The 11,246-nt window shown below is 49.5% G+C and overlaps 1 protein-coding gene across 1 annotated transcript in view; it reads left to right on the top strand.

Annotated features, from left to right (window-relative positions):
* The first annotated feature begins 968 nt into the window (after positions 1–968).
* B3GAT2 (beta-1,3-glucuronyltransferase 2) overlaps positions 969–11,246 on the top strand; it is a 55,346-nt gene continuing 45,068 nt past the window's right edge. The window contains exon 1 of the mRNA XM_032804558.2: positions 969–1,490. Coding sequence (XP_032660449.1) covers positions 987–1,490 — 504 coding nt within the window. The 5' untranslated portion in view covers positions 969–986. The remainder of the gene's footprint in view (positions 1,491–11,246) is intronic.

Below are 11,246 nucleotides of genomic sequence, written 5' to 3'. Positions count from 1 at the left end.
CCAGGTTGTTCTTTTTGACCAAAGTACCTAGCAATGTTTGACATAGGTTATGAAAGCAGGTCATAGACTCATTTCACAAGCACAGCATGAATTATTTTATCTTTCAGGGGCTACTCTTTTGAGCAGGCGGCGGCGGCCAGGCGTTAGCTCCTGCCGCAAGCAGAGCCCAGAAGCTAGGCGGGGGGCCGCTGGCCCCTCTGCAGAACCGTTCGGGGGTTTCTTTTGCCCCGGGCAGACAGTGCCGCAGCACATAAGCCCGCGGGGCTGGCGTACGCGACTGGGCGGGCAGGGTTATTAAAACTCGCAGCATTGGTTCGTTAGTGGTGTGACACCCCCCACCCGCCGCCCGTGCTCGGGTCCCTGGAGTTTTAAGCACGTGAGCAGGCGCTGCCTGTTCTCCAAAGATCCCGCCGCCTTTCAGGAAGGAGCCAGCACGCCAATCTCTCCAGCCAGCTCCCCTGCTAGCCCCCGCTTTCCTTCCGCGCACCCGGCGAGGCGCCACCTCCCAGCAGGGGGGCTCCGCGCCTAGCCACCACCAGCGCGGCGCACAGGACGGTCCGGCTGGCCCGAGGAGGGACGTGGCGAGGACCAGAGGCGGCGGAAAGGCGGCAGCCGCCGGCGTAGAGCGGCGAGGAGAGCAGGCAGCCCCCGGCGGGACTGGCCGGGCGAAGAGCGGGAACCACAGGCGCCCTGGGCACCGGATGGGCTCCCCCACTACCCCGGCGCCATGTGACTGACCCGCTCGGTGCAGCCCAGGGCAGAACATCGGACTTGGTCCCCCGGGCGTTGACCCGCCCGCCCGGGGTGACCAGCCCCCGTGGCCAGGCAGGGGGTGACCGGACCCCTGTGACCGCTAGGGCTGCTCCCCTCCGCCCGGCTCCGATGCGCTGAGAGCCGCCCGCCCGCAGCCCTGCTCCCATGGGGACGGGAGCCGGGGCGGCAGCCGCTGGTGCTGTGAGGGCGGCGCCCTGCTTGGCGGGGGTACCATGAAGTCCCTGCTCCTCAGCCGCTTCCTGCTGCTGCTGCCCTGGGGGCTCATCGTCCTCCTCCTGCTGGACACTGACAGCAGCCGGGCGCCGCTCGCGCCCCCCGCCCGGTCCCCGCAGCCGACAGCCCCCCGGCAGCCGCCGCTGCCCCCCATCTATGCCATCACCCCCACCTACAGCCGCCCGGTGCAGAAAGCGGAGCTCACCCGCCTGGCCAACACCTTCCGCCAGGTGGCGCGGCTGCATTGGGTCCTGGTGGAGGACGCGACCCGGCGCAGCGAGCTGGTGAGCCGCTTCGTGACGCGGGCCGGCCTGCCCTGCACCCACCTGCACATCCCCACCCCGCGCAGGTACAAGCGGCCGGGCCTGCCCCGCGCCACCGAGCAGCGCAACGCCGGCCTGGCCTGGCTCCGGCAGCGACACCAGCACCTGCCGCCGCCGCAGCCCGGGGTGCTCTTCTTCGCCGACGACGACAACACTTACAGCCTGGAGCTCTTCGAGGAGGTAGCGCTGGGGACGGGGGGAGGGTGTCGGGCCCTGGGAACCCACTGACTGCCACCGCCACGCACCCTGCGTGCGCCTCCACGCACTCCAGCGCCTGGCACACCCTGCCCACCTGCACCCAGTCCAGAGCCTGGCTCCCGGACACTCTGCATACACTGGCTCCACCCAGTCCAGAGCCAAGCCGTGGTACTCCGACCCCCTCCATGGAACTTTGCATAATCGGTCCCTTGCATGCACCTCCACCTAATCCAGAGTCAGCCCCCCTGTGCATCTCTAGCCAATCCAGAGCCCTCCACCCTGCTTGCATCTCCATTTAGTGACAACCAAGCCCAGAGACTCCGCAGCACCCTAGACCTGACATATTCTTCTAACAGCCAATTAACACCCTGACCCCACATGCACTCCCTAACCTGCACACAGACACAGTTTTATGCACTGTGCATGCACTTTCACCAGATCTAGACCTTCAGTACACTCAGACTCATACAGTCTACCCAGTTTTAGGCACAGTGCATGGGTGCTCATCCCAAATTCATACCTAGACCTTTCCAAAATCAATACTCCAGCATTCTGCACACATCTTCCCCCAGACCCAACACTTCACATATTCCCTTCTCCCAAATTCATGCACTCTGCAAGCATTCAGAGTACCATTCCCTTAATCTTAATTCTGCCTTTCAGCAACAGTTACCTTCTTTTTCCTTCCCACACCTAGACGCAGTCACTATTTTCTCATTTTCTTGCTGAGATATGCAGAGTTGGGGATTATATAATGACTTCACTGTGACTCTGTTAAAACTGGGATAAAAGAGACACCACTGTCTTTGATTTCTTCAGTTCTGATTAAAGCAGGAGAGAATCCTGTGGCACCTTATAGACTAACAGACGTTTTGGATCATGAGCTTTCCTGGGTGAATACCCACTTCATCAGATGAATTTGATTGTGTCTTTCTTTTGCCCCGAAGGGCAAACTCACACCATGAATCATAGTCCTTTATAATGTAACTCGCTATGAATTACTTTGCTTGGAGTTGCCCACTCTTCTTTGAAACCTGTCATTGTTAAAAGCAGAAAATCTTTTACATAATGGCTAAACATCTTTTCAGGAATCCCATTTGTAAGGGGATGTGTTTTGTCTTTATTCCAGCCACTTGGTGAAGCGCTTGCTCCCTTTCAGTGGGAGCTGGCAAGTGCACAGGGATGAGGTTATCCAACTTTCTGATTTCCCAATGGCAGGAAGGAGGATGTTTAATAAGTGGGCATAAAAGAGCAGAAGAAAAATCATGTATCTTTGACAGATAAAAGAATAACCTTGGCAGAAAAATGGGGGCGAGAAAGAGAAAAAGTAGATTGGCAGGCAATGTGCAGGAGTTTTAAAGCATACTTCAGTGGTTAAAGGTATGAACCAATCAATGTATGATAGTATCCTGTATTGAGCTAGCAGCTCACATCCATGGGTAATTTACAATCAGTAGATGGAAACACACAATATACAAAGATGCCCAGCAAATAAAATGCCTAGAGGGAGTTGTTTTAAAAATGTTGATCAACACAATTGACTAGTGTTTAGATTTAAAATATATTTGCTTTCCTCTTCAATATGTTGACAGGTGCAAGTTCCTCATTTAGCAGAGCTACTGTAGTTTCTGTTTTAGCATGAGATGGAGCACAGAAGCTCCTAATTTGAGGACCTTCCACTGGAAATGTCATATTCTGTTTTTCTGGGTTATTGTCCTAAGCCTCACTAGACCCCCATAGCTGTACTTAGCTCATCAATACAAAGGAATTCTATGCCTCCATCTTGTTTTAATGATGTCACCTGGGTTCTCTTGGAATTCATTGCCAGTGTAGTTCATTCCACTGCAGGCTACAACCCAATCCAGAAAATATGTCCCTCTCCCAGCAGTAGCACGGGGGCAAATGTTGTCTGGACACAAATCCTTTCTATAAAGTACACAGGGAAGAGGAAATGCTAAATGAAGAAGTGACAGGGCGCACCAGTTGAGTAACTGTTAAGAGGAGATGGTCCAGAGTCAGCTTGAATCTTTTTTATTTCCTAGTCCTTTGTTTCTAATTTCTGAGGATGATGAAATTAAAGAAGTACAAATTAGCTCCCCAAAGTGCTGGCTGTGAATGCAGGAGTGCAAAGGATGAATGAATGCATAGGGTTAACCTTGAAGATTACAGGCACAACAGGCAATCCACGTTCAATTATTTCTCTTTGCTAACAGAAATGCCAGCCTCTTCACACATGCAGCTAAGCAATTCTAAGCCTCCTTTCAACATGGTTCAGTGCTAAGAAAGAAATGTTTGCTTTGAACAGTCCCACGTTCACAGGGAAACACATTTGCGAGTGAAGCTCTTGCTGTGAGATGCAATAGCAGAAACAAACAGAACAGATCTACTTCAGGGAGAGGGAAAGATTTCAATCTTCATATATCTACCAAACAACCCCATTTCTGTTTTCCCTGCAGCAGGGATAGGTGCTCTGGAGGGGGAGGTGCTCCTGGAACACAGATAATCCCCTCCTCCTCCTATTGATCTGAAGCTCTGTTCAAGCAACTAAAATCCTTTGCAAATGAGCCTTTGCAAATGCCACAAGCAGAGTGTGCCTTTCTGGTGAGAAGGTGGACCGCATAGCCTTGTCTTCAATCAGGGCATTGGTCAGATTTCTATTTCTCATTAGAAAACCTTCACTATTTTCATGAGTTCTGACTTCACAATTTTAAAATAAATCTCCATCTCTCCTTTGGGAATTGATTGATTAAGAGTAAATTGTGCTCCTCCTTTCCAAGGATGGAGCGGCCAGCCTCAGAACACATCACATGTGGCAGAAATCCTGTAGTAATTCCCTTCTTGAAAGTGGCTTAATGAGATGTGAGAGGGAATTTGTTAATGCTTAATGCTGTTTCCCAGCCTTCCAGTTGCAATTCTTCTGAATGGTGGTTGCTGAATCCCTAATCCAAAAGGAAACCTGATTTAAGACCCCTATTGTAGATGGGGAAGGGATTGGTATGGACATGGGACTGGAAGCCAGAAACTCCTGTATTCTAATCCTGCCTTGTGCACGGACTGTCTGTGTGATTTTATTTGAACAAGTCACAATTACAGCCAGAAAGTGACTATGTAAAATGTCTATCTTAAGTAGATCTGCGTGCCTGTTCTGAGTCATAGCTGTTGACTTCAGTGACAAAAGTAGGGATGTTTTGGTAATGTGTTTTTCACTTCTGTTAGCACCAGAAAGACCAGAAAGTTCAAACTCCTAAGGGCTTCCAAAACCTCATAAAAGTGTCACATGAGTGCAGTTTACACTGGTAAAGGTTTGATTTGGTTTAGCTCCTTTGCTGCAAATTTCTCTAATATGCTTAAAAGAGAATGTGAGGTACTTTAATGAGGTACCTCCCTGCAGCAACTCTCTTACAAATGAAGGTGTACAAGCCAGAAGGAATGTACTTTGTGAAATGGCAGGTTGTTTTTGTCAAAGTGTCAGTTTGAAAAATCTAGTTTCCATTTATGGTATTTTATAATGTGCTCATCACCATATTAGAAATGCACCAGGTTTATTTGATATGGAGAGATGTTAAATGTTAGAGTTAGTAAGAAAACAGCAACAGTTTTCCTTTACAATTAAAAATACAATGTGGGTTTTTTTAATTATTAAATCTGAAAACAAATATTGACCAGCTATAGTAAACTTGGAACCCCACTGGGTTTTTGTACTGTGGCTTACACACTTGCCTGCCTCTCCTGGGTGGTGTGGAGCTTAATTTGTTAATAGCCAAAAATGTGCTCTCCTATTTCAATTAAATGAGGTTGCTCCAAGCATGTTTTAACTAATTTCTGAAGTGGTGCTGAGGATGGTTTGTCCTTAGCTATCCCTGCAGCTCAACTTTCTTCCCCATTTGTTCCTCTACATTCTTTGTCAGGAATGAGTATTTTTAACAACTTAGAAGAGGCTTCTGTGAGAGGAGCAGTTAGCTTGATGTTTGGAGTGCCAAGTGATATTATGACAATAACTGAGAAATTGTTCTCTGGAATAAATGGAAGCCCGACCTTTAGTTGCTCACAATTCTTTTCACTTTAGGATGTGACCTAGAAATTTAGGTCTACACATTCTCTTTAGTCCAGACAGCTGTGTCAGTATTTTATCTATTTATTTTCATAGCCTAGAGATCTAGAAGTTGATTGATTCTCTAGCTCAGATGTGGACCACACATCTACAGACTCATCTTCATCAAAAACAATTCCCTCCCCCCTCCAACTCTGGAAATGTGTTTAATAATTTGATCAGGCAAGATACCCAACAAGAAATTAATTTTCATAGCAAAGCCAGTGGAATGACTAAAGCCCAACTAACATTTATTTCATGAATTTTATTGAGATTTCAACATGAGTCAGTGTGACCTCTCTTTCTTTCTTTTCTTGTAGGCTGTTTCGACTGATGCAGTTACACTTTTTCTGTTGCATTTAGTGTACAAAATGCCTGGATACAAGTAATTATAATAAAGTGACTAATACTTTGATTTGCAATGGTACACTTTTAAATTTCTAAACAAAAAGTCTCAGTCTTAACTAAGATATCTGATCCTGTAATTCTGCCTCTATAGAAGGTTAGATTAATCAATCAAAAACAACAGTTTTGAGATTCCAACTCCAACATCTACTTTAACTTTTCATATCTTTCCCTGCCCATCTTGTATATACCACTAAACCAGAGATTCATTTACTCTGCCCTTTCTGTATTTAAATAATGGGTCATATGATATTACTTTAAAAACCTGTGTATGTTAAATTTACACAAGCAGATTGGGTGTCCACCATCAGTTCAGCTAATCTCCTGCTTCTTACACAGACATACCTGTCAATGAAGACTTCAATAGGAGGTTGACCTGCTGAAAGGATACGGGAAAGGGTTTGATGTATGTAGAATCAAATATGCCATCTCAAGATATGCAGTGTAGTTGTAGCCATGTCAGTCCCAGGATATTGGAGAGACAAGAATGGGCAAGGTAATATCTTTTATTGGACTGTCTCTCTCACCAACAGAAGTTTGTACAATAAAAGATATTACCTCACTCAGTGTTCCCTCTAATTTTTCCCATCCATTTGTGGAATTAATTTTGTTATGTGCACCAATATGGAGGTGATGTGTCACATATCACCTTCATATTGGTGCACATAACAAAAATAATATGGTGGGGGGTGGGGCTGAGGAGTTTGGAGTGTGGGAGTGGGCTCAGGGCTAGGGCAGAGGGTTGGGGTGTGTAGGGGAGTGAGGGCTCCGGCTGTGAGGGTGGGCTCTGGGGTGGGGCTGGGGATGAGGGGTTTGGGATGCAAGAGGGTGCTCTGGGACTAGGGCTGGGAAAGAGAACTCCACCCCCAGCTCTTTCTCCCCGCAGCAGTGCTTGGGTTGGGGGGCAGAGGTGCCTCTTCCCACTGCAGCAGTTCTGGGGCTGCGGGATGGGTGCCCCTCCTCTGGCCACAGCAGGTCCAGGCTGGGGCTGAGTTGGGGCTGGGGAGGGGAGGGGGTGCCCTGGCCATGGCAGGTCCTGGCTGGGGCTGGATTTGGGCCACCCCTTCACTGGCAGTGGCAGGTCTGGGGCTGAGTTGGGACTGGGGGAGGGGTGCCCACAGAGAAAAATTAGTGAGTGCTGCTCAGCAGCACCCACCAGCAGCCAAGCTTCCCCCACCCTCCTGGTGCCTCTCACCTGCTAGCAGCCCCACTGGCCAACTCCTCCTCCTCCCCAGTGTCTCCTGCAAACAGCTTTTTTGCGGTGTGTAGGAAGCTCTGAGAGGGAGGGGAAGGGGTGGGAATGGGGCATGCTTGGAGGAGGAGGTGGGGACTTGGGTGGAGGGGTAGGTGGCACACCCCTAGCTAGAGAGGAAGTCAGTGCCTATGGGCGCCCCTCCCCTGGCCGCGGCAGGTCCCGGCTGAGCGGGTTCCCTGAACGCCTGCACAGTGCTAAATAGGCAGCTGCATGGCCGTGCAGCTTACAGGGAACTTAGCTCACCCACCTTGTGAACTCAAGATATTGTGAAATAACTGATTTTAATAACTGCCTTTCTCCATACTGGGATATGTCTTCCACCTTTATTTGTCTTTTGTGATTATTCTAACCATTCATTTGTTCCCAGACTAAACAACTTTGTTAATTTGCAATAAAGGATGAAAGAATTTATCACTTCATCCAAAAACTGTTAAGACTTCAGTAATAGTTGGTAATGTTTTCAAAATACTCGCAAGCTTTCTCTAGGAAGTTCTAAGTTAACATGTTAGATTATAAACTAACAAAGCAACACACCATAAAAACCATTTGACAGTTAACAACTGCCTAGCTAGTTACCTGAACTGCCCCCATGGTCATCTTGAGACCTGCCAGACTCAGACATTGGATCCATCCTTTCACACAGGTTTATTAAGAGTAAGGTACAAAATATTTTTATGGTCACTAATAGGAATGACCTGTTTGATGTCTGGGTTTGTGGTAGTCATCAGGATGGCACTATGAAGCAGAGTTAAGGTTGGTTGCATGACCCAAGCTTCGTATTTTACCAAAAAGGTGTGTGTGTGTGTTTTTATATATATAAAAAAATTCCCCTCTCACCCCTATGGGTGGTATGTGTCTTCCTCAACCTCGGGTCCTCTACCAGAGGCCTGGGAGTTTGAGGGTTCTTGAGGTTCCTTGCGCAGAATCATTAGCTGTTCGCTAGGCAACTGCACTCTCTGGAACAAGAGCTCTGCTGTTGTTCTGGGACTCTGTGTGGAGCCTACTACACCCCTTCAGGAGCACAGCCCGCAGGGCGCTGAGCCGGACCACTGGGACCCATCATTTGAGCTTCACTTTCCACACTCCTCTCTAGTTCCTCATTATCCAGGGCCCCTGTTAACATCTGGTTGCTCCGAGCTTTCATGATTTCCCTCTTCCTGATGTTGCGTGTCACATTGGCACTGCTCTATACGCTTATCACCACCGGCTGGTCTTCTGGTTTGCCTATCTACCACTGACTGGCCAGGTTGTGAAAGAACCGACAATGGAATATGGGTGAGGCACAGATCACACGTTGCCTGTCCGTCTGATCTGGAAGTCCCACACTAATCGTCTAGCCTCTGCTATTACTACGCAACTCTGTGAATCTCCCATCTGGTTCTTGGGAGGGTCTAGCCCATCAACGCTGTGCAGCGATGTTCCTGTACACAATGCCAGCCACTTGGTTGTGCCCGTTCAGTGTATGCTGTTCCTGCCTGCATCCTTACCATCCTGCGCACTATGTGTTGGACTGTCTCCTGACAGGCCTCTCTGCACAGTCTGCACCTTGGGATCCTCTCCTAGTGAGTAGACCCTGCCTCAATGGAATCGGTGCTCAGTGCCTGTTCCTGTGCTGCTATGATCAGTGGCCTCGAGTGCCTTGTCTTTTAGTCCAGCCCTTCCAGCCACTGTAGGATTCCCCAATCGTCAAGCCACCTCAGCTATCTGGTCGATGGTACCATCCCATGCGGTCTTTGTCTTGCCATGCGCATACTTCTTCTGCTTGGTCTTGCCTGCCCTATCGTGCGCTGCTAGAGCCGCCCTCCAGAGCAATTCTCTCAGCAGCCATCTTTGGCGGGCCATCTACTCGATGTATCCTAGAATGTATCCCGGGTTCTCATCCACGGACAAAGTGGCCTCGACGCCGTCACCAAGCCCCGCCCGCTTCATCTTCCGGCTGGTATCATGGCTGAGTCAATTGCAGTTCAGTGTTGGACTTGGGTGAACCTCCGTGTCATGTGGTCTGAGGAGCTATTCACAGGGTTTTCCCCATCGCAGCCATCCATCGCATTTCCTCCTTGGCCCAGCTCACTATAACCGGCAGGGTAACTGATGCCAGCCAGGAGGCGATACCGTTGATGCGCGTGGATCTTGTTCTTCCCACTGAGCTGGCTCTTCAGGACCTGTCTTATCCTTTGGTGATACTTGGATGTTGCTCGTCCTTCCTTGCTCTCTCATCGTCGGTTCCATGTGACTGCGGGATGCCAGGTACTTTGTAAGCTGGTCTGGTATGTTCTGCATGTGGGCCTGCTGTAGTTCACCCCAATATCTTGACTACCTCCCTCTCTCAACTACCATCGGCCACATTCTCCTCCAGTCGAAATGACATCCGATATCCTCATAGTAGATACGCGAGGTGGATAGCGAGTCAGATGTCTCGTATCATTCTTAGCATATGAGCTTGATGTCATCCAATGTAAGGCAGGTGGCTGTGGTAGTGTCCACTCCTGAAGCCTGTACCCGTAGCCAGTCCTTGTGAATTATCTGGCTGAGGGGGTTTAAGCCTATGCAGAACAGCAGCGGGGACAGTGCATCACCTTGGCTATATGTCCACACTTTGATGGCCACTGTGCAGCTGCCTTGACGTTGATTCTAGTGCTTTTCTTCCATAGTCCCATCTGAGTTCTTGCAGGAAGGTCCTTACGTGTCCTGTTCAGACTTTGTATAGCCCAGACTATCACAGATCCACGTGTGCGCGATTGAGTCATAGGCTTCCTGCTCAGTCAATCCAGGCTTGTGCTCAGATTCGGTCTGCCTAGACCCTGAGTCTTGGGCGACTGCTCTATCTATGAGCAACTGGTGTTTGAGCCTCTGGTGTGGTTCCCAAGATGCCTTCTGAGCTGTGGCTCCACGTACTGGCCCAGTGGTCCTTGTAGCTTGGCAGCTATGATCGCTGAAGGACCTTTCCATGTTGGGGAGGCAGGTTATTGCCGGTAGCGTTGGCGCGGTTCTGTCCTTCAGGGGTCTATTCATGATCAGCACATGTCCTTGCCTTGTGTTAGCAGGTTTGGGTGGGAGCTGCTTTTGTAGCCTGGTTCAATTAAATCCGTATCATATCAGAGCAGCGAGCAGCTGCGTACTGGAAGAATGGGAAAGACTCATAACACAGTGGCAAAAAAGTGGCTGCCAGGACCCTGAGCAACAAGCGACAGCAGTCTCCCATGTGATGAACAAGAAACCAGCAACCATCAGCAGTAGAAGACATCCAGCAGCGGTCAAAACATGAAGAGCTGGACACGCACGCTGGACTCATCGAAGACATGATCCACACCTACTCGAGGCTAAAGCGTAAACTAACAGCAGTGGGTGCATGACGCCTACGCATGCAACAGAGTTAAAACCGAGTCTGCTTAAGTTCAGTCAGGCTTTCGTAGCCCCATCCAGACGTAGTCGGAACCTGGACTAAACGTCAACAATGGTACCGGAGAAGAAGGCACTAGGTGTCCCGAGACTGCCTTATGTTTGTGACAAGAAGACCCCGTGCTGCAATGGATGAACAGTTACCATACTCAGGGTCGCAACTATAACTCCGGGTGCACTGGTCCAATTACTCACGCTGCCTCCTCGCCAGCGAGAACCACTTGGAGCCTTAGAAGGTGTCTCTATCACGCACATGTTCAACTATAGCTGGCCTTCCGAAGCGTCAACAGGCACCACACATGGTGCCTAGTCTACATGCACTGCAGCTGAGCTCAGCATATGGGAGCATTGGCGTGAACAACACCTCTTTCTCGCACAGCTCCAAAATGTTAACACCTCTTCAGTAAACTCCATAGATAGTATGTCAGTCGCGCCCAAGACCAAGGTCTGAGACCAGACCAATCTGAGCAACAGCCTGGATTGATCCCGTTCAGTTTCTGCTGCTGGTGGCTCTGCTTGTTATTGTGTTGTTGCCACTGCAGTGGGAGTACAACCTTGGATGGCTTCCTTGGAGAACAGGGCCATTTAC

Source organism: Chelonoidis abingdonii, chromosome 3, assembly GCF_003597395.2.
Source record: "Chelonoidis abingdonii isolate Lonesome George chromosome 3, CheloAbing_2.0, whole genome shotgun sequence".
NCBI lineage: Eukaryota > Metazoa > Chordata > Testudines > Testudinidae > Chelonoidis > Chelonoidis abingdonii.
Note: the sequence above shows the minus strand (reverse complement) of the source record. Positions and strands in the feature narration are given on the sequence as shown.